We start from the raw sequence: 18983 nt of genomic DNA on the forward strand, positions 1-18983 counted from the left end.
CAAATTAATAAGATAATAAGTTTGAATGATTTTAAAAAAAAATCTAAAGGAAACCTAAAAACTCAAATATGATGCTTAACTGGTAGTAAGATAGTGTGGTATACAAGACATGCACATAGAGAACAACAGTTTTGCCTACTATGTTTGTCAAAACTTTAGAACCACAATAACATTAGTAACTGTATTAAATGATTGCGTTACACAGGTTATTATAACCAATTATCATCACTTGCCTAAAGATAGTTTAATATATAATGTATATGACAGTAAACTTGAACATATGAGGCTTTTTACCTGTACCACTTGTAAGAGGCCCATTGAAGGAACTACTGGCCACCAGGTCAGTGGCATGACTGCCTGTATCTGCTGTTTGGCTACATGTTTCCTTCTCTGACACCTGCACAGAGACAGAACAGACACAGTTCGTTAGCAAGGACAGATCAAGACACATCTGTATTGTCAGGAATTATTATATTCAGTGACGACTGATAGTGGGCTAAAATCTAAGATCTAGGGTTGAGTATTATACAACGAGGTCACATCAATGTCATAATAAATATGATGTGGGGCAAAAACTCTTATGCACACATACTTAAGGTAAAACTGTAAATCATAAATGCAGCCACCTGGTAGTGTTGTGTGGTAAACACAAACACTAGGGATAGGGTGAGACCATTACAGAGATATTGGTTTCCACTACAAATCATCAGCTATCCACTGAAACCATTACCATTATTGGTTCTTAAAGGTATCCACTATACGTAACATGCCACCAACAGAAGACAGCTAATTACCAGTAGAGACCCACAGGGCCACTACAATTTCCATTAAAACCAATACAATTCCAATTATAACCATTAAAACCATTACAAATTCTATGAGGGTTTCAGCAGTGATGTTAGAGTAAAAACTCCACCTCGTTCACATTTATTACAGCCAGGACTCTTTCACAGGGCCCTTATCAATCACTGTCACTGATAGGCTAAATGAATCTACACTTGAGTCTCATGTCGTCATACCATTCTGTGTATTATTTTTATTTTTTTATTTTTTTTACAGCAGTTGGTGGTGCTGTTGTGCTTGATTCCACAACAGTCCAAAAAATAACCCTCTTTAAGACATTTGTTAAAAGCAAATTATTTAATTTGGATATCAAATATTAAATCTTATACTGATGTGTTTTTATCTTTGAAAGGTGAGGGGCATAACCCTGCTGGCCTGTTTATACCAGCCACCCCTCTACAGAACAAACCCCACAAACAAGTGGATGGACGTCCTTGTGTTTTTAGCGCATCAGACTGCAGACGGTTGCACCACCGTGTGGTGGCTTTGTGATCTCCACCATAATCAGTTTGATGAGGTCTCACGTCCTCAGGAGCCAGTCTGCTTGTCATCTAAAGACAAATACCCCTATTTAACCTGTCAGCCTATGACAGGTACAGCCATTTAAGTGAAGATATCTTTGGTGTTTTCCCCTCACAAGCCGAATATTATTGTGTAAAGGCTGGTTTCAAGATGTTCAGCAAAGTTTAAAGGAGTTCTGGTTCCCTGGTGTTTTGTGTGCACATGTGACAGGGTATGATTACACAGATTATGTCAGATTCTTGCCAAAGGACTTGCTGCATCCCTCCATGCTCGATTCACATTACACTGACACAGCCATTCAAGCATCTCTGGCTTCTTACAACATACAGAACAAGCTTAGTTCAACTCATTTTTTTATTTTTTTGTGTGTAATTAGACAAAATGGCTAGCAAGTTGGCTGACATTAGCTAAATTATATTACTGTGTCATTTAAATCATTGTACAAGTTTGCCATTTAGCTTATGTTAGACATAATTATATTGAGACATGGCTACTAGCAACAATGGAAGCTTAATACTTTCCCACAGTGTGTGTCTGCGCGTGTGTGTGTGTGTGTGTGTATCTATGCTGTGCACGTGCACAACTCTGTATACCCTTCAGTTTCAATATGCAAGTGCATTCATCACATGATGAGTCAAATGAGATTTTCATAGATGCTCCCTGCTTCTAAACAACACTGAACTCCTGACCTTTTGTCTCACATGATAATTTCCCAGCCTCCATGCAGAGGGCACATGCACAGAAAGGCTCCGCATGTCCCGAAGCGAAACAAAGCGGCGAGTCTGTCTGCTTCATGTTTTCCTCCCACTGAGTGTGAGCTCCACAAAGCCCCTTCAGTGTGCTATGTTCTACCCCGTCCTCAAACTACAAAACTACTAAATAAACCGTACACCATATTCTAACACTACACATCAGCTCTCTCCAAAGCAACTCTGACTCAGCTAAAACAGCTCTCTGTGAGAGCTGTTTAAAAAAAAAAAAAAAAAAAGCCTGAAAAGTGATTAAAAGACGCTGTGGGGCTCAGCTTTGAGTCTCAGTCATGCATAGAGAATAATGTGAAATGCAGAAAATCCTTCACATGAAAAGCATCCCACAAACATACCCCATTCATCAGATTCTCATGGTCTCCAGGGAGCTGGGTTGCTTTTTTATGCCTGGGGAAAAAAGAAAAAAAAAGAAAAAAATGCATTACTGAAAATGTTTTTGAACTTTGCGTGTTTGAACTTATGAAGTACTTGTACATGTGGGGGATAATTAATTAAGTGGATCCATAACTCTCAAGATAGGCATTTTACTCAGAAACGTGTACCAGTTTTCTAAATTAACTGCAGCAATAGTGTGCAAGAAAACCGGTTCCATTAATAAAATTGATAATTATGTTAAAGCGACTTTAATCAGTCTCTCCAGGATTTTGCAATTTTGCGACCGCAGAAATGAACTAACAAACAAGCAAAATCCACAATATTCAGTGGAGCTAGCAATTTTTCCAAATTACAGAAGATTATCCGCAGATTTGGGCCAATACGCGTCATGTGACGTCCTCACAATCAACATTCAACTAAATCCCTCTTTGATTTACGTGCATCGAACATGAGTACAGCTAAAAGGTCTCATTTTTCAACAAACATCACTGTGCAAAACAATTTCGTGCCATTGCAATTTCACCAATTCAAGTTGCCCCCCCCAAAAACGCGAAATACTGTATGAATGTACATATGAATGCTACTGGGGAAGATGGTACAGTATAAATAGGCTAAGCCTGATGTATTAAAAATAAAAAAGAGACTGATGTAAAGTTTAAGTTTTGACATCCACATGAGATTGTTTGTTGCTAACAAATTATTATGATTATTTTGGATTTTTTTGTGGAACAACAAACAAATGGTCATAAAACAAATCCACAGCATGATATGAAGAAGCAAGGCTGAAGCATATCAGAGACAGTCAGTGGATTACATTCCTTACATTGAAATATCCCCTAGATTTGATCTCCATTTCAGATGCTATTTTTCAACCCACTTCACTGAAACATTCATGACACATCATCATCAGTGACTGAAAAGGTGCATGTGCTGGTGTAATGAACGCGAACAAGGTGAATTATATACTCCATCATCTGGTATCACGACCAGCCGTCAATGAATCGTACAACACACTTGCAGTATTTCACAGCTTAATCCCAGGAAAAGCCAAGCGAGTGTGATGATGAAGAGGATGATGATATGAGGTACTCACCCTTGACAGCCGGCACACAGTACCAGCAGCAGAGTGAGCAGCAGGAAGGCCCAGAATGCCGTGAGTGTGCTCACTATAGCAAGCTCACCACTGATCTCCGATCCTGCAACCCCTGAACCCCACAGAGCACTCAACGCAGGAGCCATTACACATCACACCGAGCAGCCGTCTTCATCGGCCACACACCGCAGAACTATGGACAGAGAGAGAGAGAAAGAGAGCGAGATACAAGCGATGTGTCATGTACATGGAAACATCAACTGACTAAGCCGCAAGCAATAACACTAATAAACACCTTTTCCTGTGTGAAACGCTAGGCCATTTGCACTTTTCTAAAGATAGGCGTTTAAAACCAACAGAGCAATGCCTAACATCCAAACAAACAGATAAACATGTAAAAACCCTACTTGTGCACCATGTTTCCTTTCCTGTGCTAAATTTTGATTATGTTTAATTAAACATCTTTGAAACCAGGGCTGCATAATTAATCATATTTATTTTGGCTTCCACAATTAATTAAAGTTAATCAACTCAGATTTTGGACAGCTTAGCCAAGGTTAATTGGTTAAAATTAGATTTTAGCCTTTATTGACTTAAAATTAATTACATTTGGAGGTTCACATTTATACGTTTAACTGAATTACTGTGGTAGATTCATCCATTTAGAGTAGAATTTTTCAATATTGAGTATGTGTCAGAAGCTGTTTCATATTGATTCAAAGATTTATACATTTGTAATAAATAAATAAATAAAAATTTTGTTTTGTTTTTTATACTTAATGAACTCAGCAAACAAATCTTTTGTTGGTTGAAATAAATGAAAAAATAAATACAATTTTAAAAAGGTATACAAACTTGCACTCAAATGACTAATTGACAGTATGAAACAAATTGTCATGTTCAGTCCAAATAGTAAAAAATATGTAAAATTTTAATAAATACATAAATACATGAATAAATAAATAAATACATACATACATACATACATACATACATAAATACATGTGACACTATAGATCTGAGAGTCCCTTTGTCAGCCTACTTGAACATCATAATACAATATTGTGTATTGTTTTGTCCAGAAGGGGGCGCACAAACTCAAACTAGAGTATGCAGTCCCACACATACTCCTCACGCACACACTGCAGTCTGACAATCTGCGTAAATAAACTACTGCTGAGTGTTTCAGTAAGTAAGACCGTGATGAAGTAAGTAAGCAAGAGCCAGTGAAGACACTGATGTGACAGTGATCCCGAGGCTTAGGCTGGATTCAGCAAAGCCCTTGTGTGGAGTTATTTTTAGGCAGGGAGGGAAGCACCCCACCTCCACAAACCGAATGCGCAGATAACAATCAGATGGCTGGCATCCCGGAGAGTGGCAGAGAGCCGACTCTTTTGTGTCTGAGGAGTCTCTCAGAGGGGAGAGCCTTTCCTTTTCACTCATTCACGCTTTCTCACTCACTCAGTCAGTCTTGGTCTCAGAATAGAGGGCTTTGGACTGACAAAGTACTGGCACCTCACAGTCGGCAACCTTATTTGGATATATTTTGCTGCTCTGCTCTTAAAAGTGTGTGTGCTGTGGACAGAAAGCCTATTGTAAAACCAACTGAAGGACATATGCAAAAAACAGTGCGGTGAGATTAGAGGATTAGATGTGTCCTGTTGTGCCCAGTTATAAGTTCCTAGAACCAAGCGTTATGACACCCTACCAACTCTCATTTTTATGCAAATTAAGCCAGTGTGTGATTCCAGATAAACAGTGAGCCATTTTCAAAACATATTTGCCCTAAAATGTCTCTGATACAGTGAGGAAATGGCATTAAAATATGGCAATACATCTACAACAGTTTGAATTATGTGCAGTTTCCTGAAGTTCCTACAGAAAATAAGTGCCATCCTACCTGGACACTTGGAACTGGCCGTCCGTGCCTGCAGTGGAACAGATAAGAAAGAGAGAGAGAGAGATTAGAGGCTGAGATCAGTCAGAAACAGAAAGCACATCATATATCGGCCCTGCGAAAGGCACACTGACTGATGGTCTGATATGATACACACCATGACATCATGCACCATCATATATTTCATGACAGACTGAGGTCTCTGTGCACAGTATAATATTTCCTTTGGAGAACAGACGTGTGAGGTGTGATATGGAGCAAAAATGTAGCAGAGATGTATGGGAACTATATATTATGGACAAAAACTGCCTATATTCTATAAAGATATTGGCTGCTTATCATAATAAAATCAGTGTTTCTACTGTTACCCCCACAGTCCAAAAACATGCTGGTACAATAGGTACTATAGATTGGCTACTCTACATTGCCCCAGGTGTGAATGAGTGTGCGAGTGTACATCCGTGAATGAATACACAACAGAAAATAATTAGTAGCACAAAGCCTTCAACCAGCCTTCAAAGAATAATGAACTCCTATAGTGCAGCAATTTGACAATATAATCAATGAATGAACACGTCAAGATTGAACCTCAGCTCAAATAATCATGATTAGACCGTTATATAATATTTGTAATAAGCCTACTGAGACACACACTCAGCAAAATCCATCTCAAATATATGATAATAGCTTGCAAGGAAAATGGTGGAATATTCCAGCAGGCGCGATATCTGGTGGTGTATGTGTAGCAATGTAAATAATAGTTATTTGTATAGAACTTTTTTACTTAGTGGAAAGATTAGGAGCTTTTAGGATAAAGTGTAAACATCCAAGAAGATATTACAGCATTTGGCAGATGATCTTACCCAGAGAGACTTTATAATTATCTCATTTATACAACTGGGCAGTTGAGGGTTAAGAGCCTTGCTCAAGGGCCCAACAGTGGCAGCTTGGCAATGCTGGGATTTGAACTCACAACCTCCTGATCAGAAGTCTAATGTCTTAACCACTCAAGAGTAACATAGACTATTAAAACAATAACTACCAATAAGCCAGGGTAAACAAGTACATCTGGTAAAATAGCTTACATTTCGAATATTCTCTTCCAGAGTTAGAGTTAAGTGTGAAAAATATCTTCAACCAGCCATGCTTTGAACGATCCTCAGGTGAATATACTGTATATACACTGCTTCAGGAGATCTGCCAGATACACTGTAGTAATAAATTAATTAGGTAGGATCTTGTAGTCTTTGTGGAAATTAATATATAGCTGATGAAGTTTATACAGGTTTGGGGGTAATGTACACTAACTATTTTGAAGCTTTATTTAAAGAGGCAGCAGAGCAACCAGAAGGTATGAAAGCATGTGGTAGCTTCTCAGCATCATGGTGGGTTGGAATAGGATTTGGGCTGTTTAGCAAATGAAGCAGTTTCACAAAAGCAATCAAATGGTAGACCAACATCAAGAATTATACCAAGACATTAAACTTTTGGTCTCGCAAAAATAAAAGCACACAAGCTCTAACACTGACACTAACACTGACAATCATACTGCTAGCAGACTTACTATCAAACCTTCAGTATTTCTGTTTTATTAGGAAGTCGCTATTCATCTAGCGTCATCATCATCAAGTGTTTTATTTCTTTGTAAATTTCCATTTTGTTTATCTGTGCTGCTAAATTCAGCCAAATTGCTACATAAAGACTAACTGTGTATCATCAGGGCATAAATGAGCACTAACACTGTTTGCTAATGTGTTTCTGAGAGAGAAATATCAGAGAAAGAATGTCCGCCGGTATTCTTACCGAACTGCCATTCACATTAATGAACTGTGACACACTAATCAAGCTTTGTGCAATCATTTGCACTAACGAGTGTGCTGTATGGTGGAGGAAAGAACCAACCCGAAACTTAACATAGGAAAGATTTCTTTTCCTTAGAAATACTATTACTGAGTTTCATGCCATTGAAAATATGAGGCTGGAAAAGCCATTTAAGGAGGAATGTATTTGGACAGGCTTCCAGACTGGAATGTTGAAGCTGTGGCCCTGCTTTGCTTACTCTCCTGTGCTCTAACTGTGCAGATCATACACCGGAATTGCACCTCTCTGTAACACCAACTCCACACACTGCTAGTCTTGACTTCTGAGCTCTGTGTGTGTGTGTGTGTGTGTGTGTGTGTGTGTGTGTGTGTGTGTGTGTGTGTGTGTGTGTGTGTGTGTGTCTGTTTATTTCTTGTATTTCTTTCTTTTTCTCATTCTTGTATTTCTTTTTTCTTTCATTGTTGTATTTCTTTTTTGGGAAAAACCATCTGTGTTTCAGTTTCTCTATGGGTTTCACACCTGTGATGTCATGAGCCTCATTAACTCACATAAACATCCTTGAATTCTTGACATGAGAAATGAGAAAAGGTGAAATGAAAACACTATGCAAAATAATATTCGCACACTCTAGGCAGACGACATAACGCCAGCTAGTACGTCCGCTGGTGACAGAACTACTACTACAGTTTCAACATCTTTAACGACCGAAAAGCTTCATAGATACGCTTCATATGCTTCTGTGTCTGCATTTCATCATGGTGTATTCTGGATGACTCGACTCGGCACAGAAAAAGAAGTGTGATAATCTTGCGTGGTATTCGATTCAAGCCCCTCCACAGAGGAACAGCGCCACAGGGGGACTTTGTAATTTAGTGAGAATGCTCAATCTCTGACAAATCACCCACTGGAATGATTTCAGGGCCAAACCACAGGCATGTCTTAAATAACTAAGTGGATTTGGAGAGGGGGTATGACAATAAGGAAGTTTTGGGGAAGCTTTGTTATTAAAAGATTTTGTGCTGATGGAGACTGGGGAAAAGTTAATCTGTGTTATAATAATAGCACTACCAAGGGAAAAAAATGCAATAACTCTGAAACTGTCCAGTATACTGTACTGTATAGATATTAAGGATTCATCTAAAGTCGAGTGCAAAGGTTTGTACTCTCCATGTTAGAATGCAGCTCCATTTTACAATTTATCTAAAAATGAATGAATAAATAAATAAATAAAATTCCAAGTATTTTGAAATGAAACATGAATGTATCCTGCAACCATTCAAATAATATTGCAAAGAAAATGGGGGGGGGGGGGGGGGGACTGTTTGAAAAATGTTTTCACCATATCCCTCTTAGTCTCTAGACTTGATCTAAAGAAGGTAGTGTATGACAGAGATATAAAAGATATTACATACTGGACCGTCATACTCATATCTGGGCCTTCCCTAAAGTGCCACAAAGCTGGAAACACACAAATGTATAGGATGTGTTGTATGCTGTAGCATTACAATTCCCTTCACTGGATCTATTGGGCTCAAGCATGTTCCAGCTTGACAATGTCCCTGTGCACAAAGCGAGCTCCGTGAAGACATGGTTAGCCAAGGTTGGCGTGGAAGAACTCGCGTGTCCTGCTCAGAGCTCTAACCTCAATCCTACTGAACACCTTTGGGATGAACTGGAACGCCGACTTCATCCCAGACGTCCTCACCCAGCATCAGTGCCTGACCTCACCAATGCTCTTGTGACTGAATGAACATAAATCCCTGAAGCCATGCTCTAAAATCTTTGGCCTTCCCAGAAGAGTGGAGGTTATTATAACAGCAAAGGTAGGACTCCTTCTGGAACAAAAGTATACATATAGGTGTCCACAAACTTTTGGTCATATAGTATATCAGAAACTATTACAAATTAGAGGAACCAACAGCTGAGCAGGTGATATGAAAGAAGCTGGAGGAAGTTACAGATGTAAAGGGTGGGCATACAATTTACTAGTAAATATTTATATTACAATTGCATGATATTCAGGGAGATTTTATATTTTGGAATGTTTGGAAATTTGAAAATTATATCTTCATTTTGATGTTCAACTATCTATTAATATTGAGCTCACATTATTTGACCATTTTTGTTATTTGTGATAATGAATGAACGTTTGAACAACCTTTATTTACACACTAAATAAATCTTGCATATTTTATTCTGGGGTGTGCAAAACATTGCACACGACTGTAAGAACACTGGCACTATGCTTAAAATTATCCATAGATGTCAAACTTCTGTTTCAAACCAAGATTCACTAGCTGTGAAATATCAGTAGTATCTCAGGAAGATATCAGGAAGTCCAGAAAATCAAAACAAGTAAAAGCCAGAGTTCTTTCTGAGCTGCTCTGTCACAAGTCCTTTCAGTTTTGCAGCAGATGTTTTTCTCTGAAAAAGTAATAGATCTCTTGTTAGCCTCCGCACATGACGTGTGCTTGGTTTACTGTTTTGTGCATCGATGAGGAGTTGAGTAAATCTGACAGACAGAAAAGGCTTAACAGACAACATTAGTACCTCTGTAATGTTGCCTCACAGAGCATGACTGACTGTAACTGGAGTACATCCAGCTCAGTGGCACATAAGATACAAAAGATGTTACTACCTGTGAGATCAGATATAGCTGATCAGCCAAGGAAGGCTTGATAACCAAGGTTTGTTTCTTTAAAGGATGTTGTCATGAATTCAGAATACTTAAATAAATCAATCAGTATCTTAAATAGACCTGCTTATGTGGTTTGACACTATAAGATACTTTTTTATATATAAAAATAGACTAAAGTCCATTGCACAGCACACAAAAAAAAATCTCAGAAGCCATCGTAAAATCAGAATTCTTCCTCTGCGTATAGTTTGGCATCCACAAAAGACTCAAAGACGTAGCCCAAAATTTGAACGCAGACTTGCATTTTAGAAGTCATTTAACTTATAATATAATGTCAAACATTTTTGTGTCAGTGTAAAAGAGGTTTTTTAAAATGTCAAAGAGGATTTCTGAAATATTCTGTATACCTAGCTAACGGTAGTAGTGAAAATTTTAAATACTTCAAAGAACTCAAGAATGTTACTTAAAAATCCACTAAGATATCCTGTCAGGTTAGCTGAGATTAGCCAGTTGGCTAGCAGTAGCAGTGAAGATTAGAAACATTTATGAATTTGACTAATCCTCTTAAAAATCCTGTCCGGTTAGCTCATATTAGCTACTTGGCTATCTTTAGCAGTGAATATTACAGACATTTAAGAATCTGACTAAAAATCCTATCCAAATTCGTGTAACGTTAGCTGTCTTGTTAAAATCTTTGAAAATGCATGTGTATCTTAAGAATCTCCTTCTTCTTCCTACTTACAAATAAATTCAAAGGCATTCTCTAAAGTGTTCTGCAGGCAAACCCTTTTGAGAAAACAGAGTAAATTTAATTTATCTCTGAACAGCTCTAAAATGATTATGTGTGTAGCTCCTGTCTTGGGCAGAAACAGTGAAAGAAATGCTAGTAGTGACGTTAGTGGATGCTTATTACAATATATAATTATTTATCAGCACATGCCTTCTCAGATCCTTATCCAGGTCAAGATAGTTGTTCTACGAGGCCAAAGACGGTGAATCAACATCACACCTTCGTCCTGTTACTCATACATAGTTGGCATACATGGGCAGGGGCACGTCCTCTTGAGCCCTGTGCGTAATCTCATCAGGGTGGCTAATTAACTGTGTCTGATTTTTTACTGCGATGGCCGTTTGTGTGGTCTGGAAGTCAAGAGGACGTGAGAGACCATTGACTAGACTCCTTAGCAGCCAAGCACCAATCAGCAGCTGTGTTGCAGGAGTGCTGTGGTGGACATCTCCAATTAAATCCCTCAATGATAAATAAGTACCCTCCATGTCCCCATGGTGACAGTTCTCATCATAATGTACATGTGAATTATCTAGAGATCTCTGGTAGCATGTGAGTAATGCCGGGGTTTCTAGCACCAGCACTGACATGCTGTCACTTTTGGGCCCTTGAGCAAGGCCCTTAACACGTTCTGCTCCAGGAGTGCCGTATCATGGCTGACCCGGCGCGCTGACCCCAGCTTCCCAACGATCTGGATGTGTGTGACAACCTTCTGCTGTAATATATAATTGACAAATAAAGGCTTCTTCCCCCACTTGTGACCGTCCATCAATCACCAAGCACTTTATTAGGAACACTATACTAATACTAGGTAGGGCCTCCATTTACTCTTAAAACAGCCTCAATTATGCAATGCATGAATTCCAAAAGATTTTGGAAACGTTCCTTTGATTTTCTGGTCCATGTTGACATGATTGCATCACACAATTCCTGCAGATTTTTCAGGTGCACTTTCACGCTGTGACTCTCCCGTTCTACCACATCCCTACCACAAGGTGCTCTATTGGATTCAGATCCGGTGACTGGAAAGTCCACTAAAGAACACTGAACTCATTGTCATGTTCATGAAATCAGTTTGAGACAAATTTTGCTTTGTGACATGGTGTATTCTCATGCTGGAAGAAATTGGAAGATGGGAAATTGTTACCATGAAGGAATGCACATGGTCAGCAATAATAGCCTGTGGCATTCAAGCAATGATTGATTGATTATTAACAGGCCAAAGTGTGCCAAGAAAACATTCCCCACACCATTGCACCACCTCCACCAGCCTGGACTGTTGTTACAAGGCAGGTTGGGTCCATGGATTCATGCTGTTGGCACCAAATTCTGACCTTACCAGATCATTGGTGTGTTACACTGCCCCGAGACTTAGCATGAGCAGGAGTTCAAAAAGATGTCAGACAACAGTTCAGCTTGGCTCTCAATGTTTTATCGGTCTGTCACACATAATGTCAAGATTGCATTTTTATGGGAAATGCTCTGCATTCCCCCAAACGCTACTACATGAGGAGCCATAAATATTGAACATGGGCTGTGAGTAAAAATCGGACTTCACACATGCCATCACAGGATAATCTGGAAAGATAATAATTTAAAAGCAACCAACATTCATTTTGTGATCAGGCATCAGTCAAGTCAAGTGGGTTTTTGTTGTCATTCCTATGTATAATGTGTATACACTGGAATCGAAATGTCGTTTCTCCAGAACAATGGTACAACACATAACAGTACACAAAACTACATAAAGTGAAAATACACAATGGTTTTAAATGAGAGTAGAACAACAAATGAACAGAACAGTAAATACGCAAGACAATAAATACACAGAACAACGAGCACATGGGACAACAGACAGTGTTGTGCATTAGCAACCATGTGGAGTGAACCGGAGATATTTCATGGGAACAAACTGGACTTCAGGATGAGATTACTGTTCTGTGGAATTCTGGGAATAGCTATAACAGAGCAGGCTGGTGTGGGACACACATTTTTGTGATGTTCTCTTTTTACACAGTCCTCTAGAGACATAAACATTTCCTGTCACACATGACCTCCCTCAGACTGAACACCAAACACAGATCACACACTAGTTCCCTTTGTTTAGGGTAATATATTAAAATGTGAATTGGTGGTTTTGAACCAGGAAAAAAAAAAGTTTCAAGGAGGAAGTTTAACATGAGTTAATGTTCCACTACAAGCTTTTGACCGCAAATCACCAGATCTAGGACTGCAGAACACTAAAGTTGTGACTGAATACACAAATAATCAGTAACTCGAATCAAATTTAAAGCCATGGGCATTTATACATGTAAGATGGAAGTCTTTTCTCCATCTTTTTTTTTTCTTTTTTACTCTCCAGGTACTCAAATTGGCTGCTGCACTACATTAAAAAGGTGTTTTTGCAGGGAGGAAAAGCTTCAGTGTGCAAAGGGGGTGCGATTAAAAACAAAATGAGTCAGCACTCAAAACAGAGTGCAGAAGCAGGACACTGATGTCTCCCTTGAGCCAGAGAGTGGCAAAGTGCTAATCGCGGACCACTGCAAAATTTGTGTCTCATTCCGTGGCATTTGGCAAAGAAGCCATGTGGATTTATTATGCTGAGCACACACACATGAAAGACGAATGCTGACACACTGCCATAGGTCCAGCCACTGCTCCAGTTCCTGCAAATTCACTTGCACACATGCTACATAAAGAACAGGCAAAAGCTTCTTACGGATGGCTTAAATACTGTCTGACCAATTACAAACAACTCATCACATGATCTGCATTTGGACATGGCCAAAAACAGGCATAATTTGTAATGTGAAACATATCACAGACAAGCTAAGGAATCACTGAACAATTTAGTAATCCAAATGGTGGCTGTTTTATTTAGAATGACTATTTAAAAAAAACAGTGGTATAATGAGGACACACCTCATGTCACATCACTCTATACTCACTTCACAATAAGTGCACTACAGTATCTTGTACACTAACTCCTAACTCCTTCATCTTATATGAACAGAGTGACAGTCCTCATTAAATATCACTAGGAGCCTGACAGCAGGGAGGACTGTCTCAGAATCACTGAACATCTCCTCTCTTGGAATCTTTTTAATGCGAGATGGAGATAAGCTCCAGCTGAACAAGCCTGTGCCATGACGAGAGGTGTAGCCAGGCAGATAAAGGGTGAGTGGTGTGTGCGAGTGGGTCGAACCATCTGCAGTGTGCAGCGATTGGAAACATAAAGCCACGGTGTGGATTAATTACAACACATCCGGCGAAGCTGTGGCAGCATGGCTGGGAGATGCATCTTCGCTGGCCTGACTGCGAGTATATCATAATCATAATCACCACTAAACGGAGTACCCAGAGGAAACCCTCTCGGATATGGGAAGAATATGACACTCTCTTAAACAGGCACTATTTCGCCTGTCTGTGACATTTTAGATGCACAGTGTAGCAGCATTCATTTTTGTTGAAAAGTTCTGGGACGACCAGAACTAGTTTTTTCGGCCATCTTTGGTCACAAAGGAGCTAAATCTATGGCATGTGAGCATGTTATATTACCAAGAATTTTGTCTCACAACCAATGAATTCTCTTGTGATTTGCATTTTTTTTTGTCCGTGATGACATTATCATGAAAACAGCCTTGGGAAAATGGGAAAGCACAATACACAGGTCCAAGTAACATTCTGAAAATGCTAACATTACATACACAGACCTATCTAGCATAGAGCACACACAAGTTGGCCACAACAACAGATGAGTTACAGTCTTTATCATATAATATGTACGATTTTCCTCACAACTATCATTCACAATAAAATGTTCTTAAATATCAAAATTGTGTTTCCATTTATGGCTTTTAAATGGTCTTTTGTTTGAATGATTGTCTAGTTGAAATCAAATCTCCAGCAAAAAAACCAAAACAAAACAAAACAAAACAAAACATAAAACAGTGCCTCGCCTCACTGTCTGACATTTAAGGAAGTGCAGGAACTTATTTCTGATGTCCATTTTGCTCAATTCAATTCAATTTTATTTGCACAGTGCTTTTAACAATAGGAATTGTCCTAAAGCAGCTATACAGAAATCTGGATGAAGATTGAGATCCCTAATGAGCAGGTCTGAGGCAACAGTGTCAAAAGATAACATGAGGAACAAACTTTGAGGAATCTGACTCAAAGGGGACCTCATACACTTCACCAGAGGTTTAGAAGAGAAAGGACAAACAATATTAAGTTTTTGATAGGGTTTTCAGTGTGAGCGTATTATAAATAAGAGTCAAGGGATGAGCATAAGGCTGTCCTTATGACTATAGCAGCAGCTATAATGCTTCGTGTGTGATATAGATAGAATTGCAGTTTTCTTCATTAATCTTCTTTAATAGAAATCTACATAACTATGTTTTAGATCTTTCTAAGATTACTTCTGGCTGGATGATACACTAGTAAACATCATGTCATATTAACCTCTTTTCCTATTGCTGCGAACCACTATTTGTTCTTAGAAACAGCGTAAAAACAACACAAAACCAAAATTGGCTAAATCTTACCTGCCCCACGATTAGCTAGCAGTTCTTACCCAAAACCTATGCAAAATCCTGAATCCTGAATCCAGAACGTTAAATGAGATATACATATAAATCCTAGTTTTATGAAACAGCACCTCTTTTTAATGTCAGGAAAACTACAGTGAAATGGAGTGTTACTGTACAAGCACAGGCAATATGGGAATGTGACACCGCTTTAAAAGAACTCTCCAGTCCAACATCACTGAAGTGATTTATTAAAGTAAGCTGAACGCTCTGCTGGGGCCTAGAGCTTGTATTGAAAATATAGCTCAGCCTTGTATATAAAAAAACAACCTCTCCAGAGAGGCAAACACACTTTACTGAGCTTAATTCTCTTAAAAACAGTGCTTCAATTAGGTAACCGATTAAATAAAGACATGGTTAATTTTTTATATGTGCATTCTAATGTAAGAGAGGATACCATCATGTCTTCCTTGAATTCAGAGATGAATGGAAGGTCAGTCTGTCCATCCCCCTCCTCCATGGTTGATTTATCTGATTTCAGATTAGGTGGGTGGAAGGATGGGGGTAGTGCAACTCTCCACCAAGAGAATCTCCCCCACCATGCCTGATATATTTGGTTTGGGAAAACGGGATTGGGGTGTGTCCGAGGAATAGGGAATGTGTACGGTATGTGAATGTGGTGTGTGTGTGTGTGTGTGTGTGTGTGTGTGTGTGTGTGTGTGTGTGCGTTTATAGGGAGTGTTCCTGCATAGCTGATGCTTACCATGACCTTTCCAGTAAACCCATTTCGCACAGAGCCTCATCTGGGAAGGAAACCACAGTGTATCTGTTTTGATATCTTTCTCTCCTATATTCCTTTCCATTTTACAGTATATTATACATTCTCAAATAACCTCATTTACAAACCATGGGAAAATATGGAGGCAGTACAGCTACGTCTAACAAACTTATAGGGTTCAGTAAATCTATGGTGGCTGTTGTGGATTAACAAATCCATTTTATGGAATATTTATGTACAATTTCCTAATATATAATATTTATAACGATAAATATTTGCTGAGGTTTTTCTAACAAAGCACCAACAAAAGAAGTTTTACTATAGAAAAAAATGTATCTACAAAAACTGAATGACATCATTTATATAAATATTAAATATTTACAGAGGAAAAGAGGGGAGGGAATAAAGTGATGCATTTTGATAAGAAAGGAGTTACTTGTTGCTGTAATGATTCAGAAAGGTATATTATAATGTTAAAATACTGCAATATCGATATTACATCTTAAGACCATCCAGCCCAAAGGATTAGTGCATAAACAGACTTGCTCTAAACCGATAAAAATGGAGTCATTCCCTCTTCCTCAGTTGCTAGACATCTGGTATTAGAATAGAAATGAACCAATTAGAAGACTGCCTGCCACACAGCCGTGGGTGAGCACCAGAATATATTAGCAAGTGGTGACAGCCAGGATGACTGCAGGCAAAGCCTTGAATTTGAATTCAGATGTGGCTTACACAGAGCAACGACTAGGAAAATCATTCCGAATGATAAAGGGGCTCCACCTGTCTGTATGTTTGCACTGGAGAAAACCTCCTTCCATTAGCAGCAATTACTTAATTCATACAAATTGTTCACCTTGACTTCTTCAGACAAAAAAACCTCCAACACATTAGGCTCACATTAAACTTAACACAGTGCTGGGAAAACACCAGCATGCACATACACACACAATTATTCCATCTTCACTTTGACACTGACACATAGCCCCATCATAGCTGTCTGGCTGAGCGCCTGATCACTCTATCAAGACTGTAATTTGAGCTCAACCTGAAATTCCAGAATCGTTAGTAGGAAATATGATAAACTGCCAGAGATGTTAGCGGTAGCCATTTTTCATGCGACTCCTAAACTGTCCACAGGGTCATCAATAATTCTCTCAGAATATGTCTATAATGGCCATCACACACTCATCTGTCCTGGGTATGGAAAAACTAATCTAAACTGAGGCTGTGGCCTCAATACAGAATGAAGGCTTATTTTTCTTTGAAGGACAGACCTTGTTAAAGGTGGAATGTAAAAACGAAGGACACATCAAATTGTATCTGAAGAGGGGGATATTTTCTACAAGTCACCACAATGAGAATGTACAAAATAACTCCAAAATTGAGTTATAAATTAAATGACATTTGGGAATAAAACCACTCCTGAAGCACCTTCCTTCTAATTATTCATTTATTCATTCATCTTCATTAACAACTTCATTCTGGGAACACTGGGAGCAAGGTGAGAATACACAGTGGATGGAGCGCTTGTCCATTGCAGAGCACCATGAACACACACATTCACACCGAGGGAGAATTTAGTGTAGCCATTCCACCAACCAACATGTTTTTGGACAGTAGGAGGAAACTGAAGAACCTGGAGGAAACCCATGTAAACACATGTGAAGCTCTGAACAGACCCTATTAATTTCCTATAATTTCGCATTAACAATGTAATTTCTTCGCGCCCACACTGACTCTCGGCTTTCAGTCTTCCACTCGTAAAGGTCTTTCACCATTTTGCCTGTCATGAGTTCATCTAAGTCAGTGATTCTTAGGGGCTGATGGTGTAGCAAAAAGCAGAATCTGCTCAAATTTCCAGCCCAAGTTGTTCTTCCTCTCTATTTCCCCCAATTCCACAATCACTCAGTTGAAGCCATGGCCTGCATTAATGGATTAATATTAATTTAGCGGTCCCTCTGGGATTTTGTGATCACAGAAATTAATACAAACTCCGCAATATTAGCTGGAGCTTGCAATTTTTCTAAATTACTGCAGGTTTGGGACAATACGCGTCATGTGACCTCATCAAATCGTGACATGTGACATCATCACAATGCGCATTCAGCCAAATCCCCTATCGAGTCACGTGCTCGAACATGAATACAGCTAAAATGTCTCATTTACTGTCAAACATCACTGTGCAAGAAATTTTTTTTTGCAATTTTAATTTTGCCAATTCAAGTAGTTTTCTGCAACAAAAAAAGCACAAAAACTCGAAAAATCAAGCATTTTTGGCTGCAACAATCACAAAAAACTCTGTGAAATCCTGTACGGACTGATTTAGGAATTTGTATTCAATGATATCTATCCTTGTTTTAGCTCCACAAAAGACAGACTTAAGCTTTGTTCTCTTTCCGGTTTCCACCCATGCGTAAATGTAGCAGAAAAATTTGAATGTATTCAAAATTCTGAAAACAACTATGGTCTATACATGTGCTGAATAACCTGATTATTGGGATGAGCAGGTTAATCATAGTAGGTTGTTTACAATTCCATTAGTCTGAAAATCAGATCATGATCAGATAGTGTGCCTGAAGGGCACTCAGAAAAATATGCAAAATCAGTTTCATTTTTAAAAAAAAAGTAGCTGATGAGGATGAACAATGTTTTCCTTAATCATCTCAGGAGCACTGCAGAACAGAAATATATCAACTAAAACCTTGGAAAAGTAACACCAGTACAATCTAGTCTAAACACACGTGTATACATTTAAACAATATGGCCAGGCCAACAGCCCTTTCAACAGCTGTATTGATTTGATTCCTTACATAGAAAGCTCAGCTGCTCTGCACTGTATATTTGGCCATTAGAATTCACTAGGGGGTTGGACACATCAAGACAAACAGCATGATAGATGTTCCTCACAGAGTGTTTCCTGTCCACAGAGC

At 38.8% G+C, this 18983-nt stretch overlaps 1 protein-coding gene across 1 annotated transcript in view; it reads right to left on the minus strand.

Moving 5' to 3' along the window:
• pag1 (phosphoprotein membrane anchor with glycosphingolipid microdomains 1) overlaps positions 1-18983 on the minus strand; it is a 47790-nt gene that overhangs the window by 10620 nt on the left and 18187 nt on the right. Inside the window, exons 2-5 of the mRNA XM_017454309.3 lie at positions 5501-5528; positions 3601-3793; positions 2468-2519; positions 295-397 (exon numbers count right to left, since the gene is read on the minus strand). Of these exons, the coding sequence (XP_017309798.1) occupies positions 295-397; positions 2468-2519; positions 3601-3746 (301 nt within the window). The 5' untranslated portion in view covers positions 3747-3793; positions 5501-5528. The remainder of the gene's footprint in view (positions 1-294; positions 398-2467; positions 2520-3600; positions 3794-5500; positions 5529-18983) is intronic.

Source organism: Ictalurus punctatus, chromosome 24 (genome assembly GCF_001660625.3).
Source record: "Ictalurus punctatus breed USDA103 chromosome 24, Coco_2.0, whole genome shotgun sequence".
NCBI classification, from domain to species: domain Eukaryota; kingdom Metazoa; phylum Chordata; class Actinopteri; order Siluriformes; family Ictaluridae; genus Ictalurus; species Ictalurus punctatus.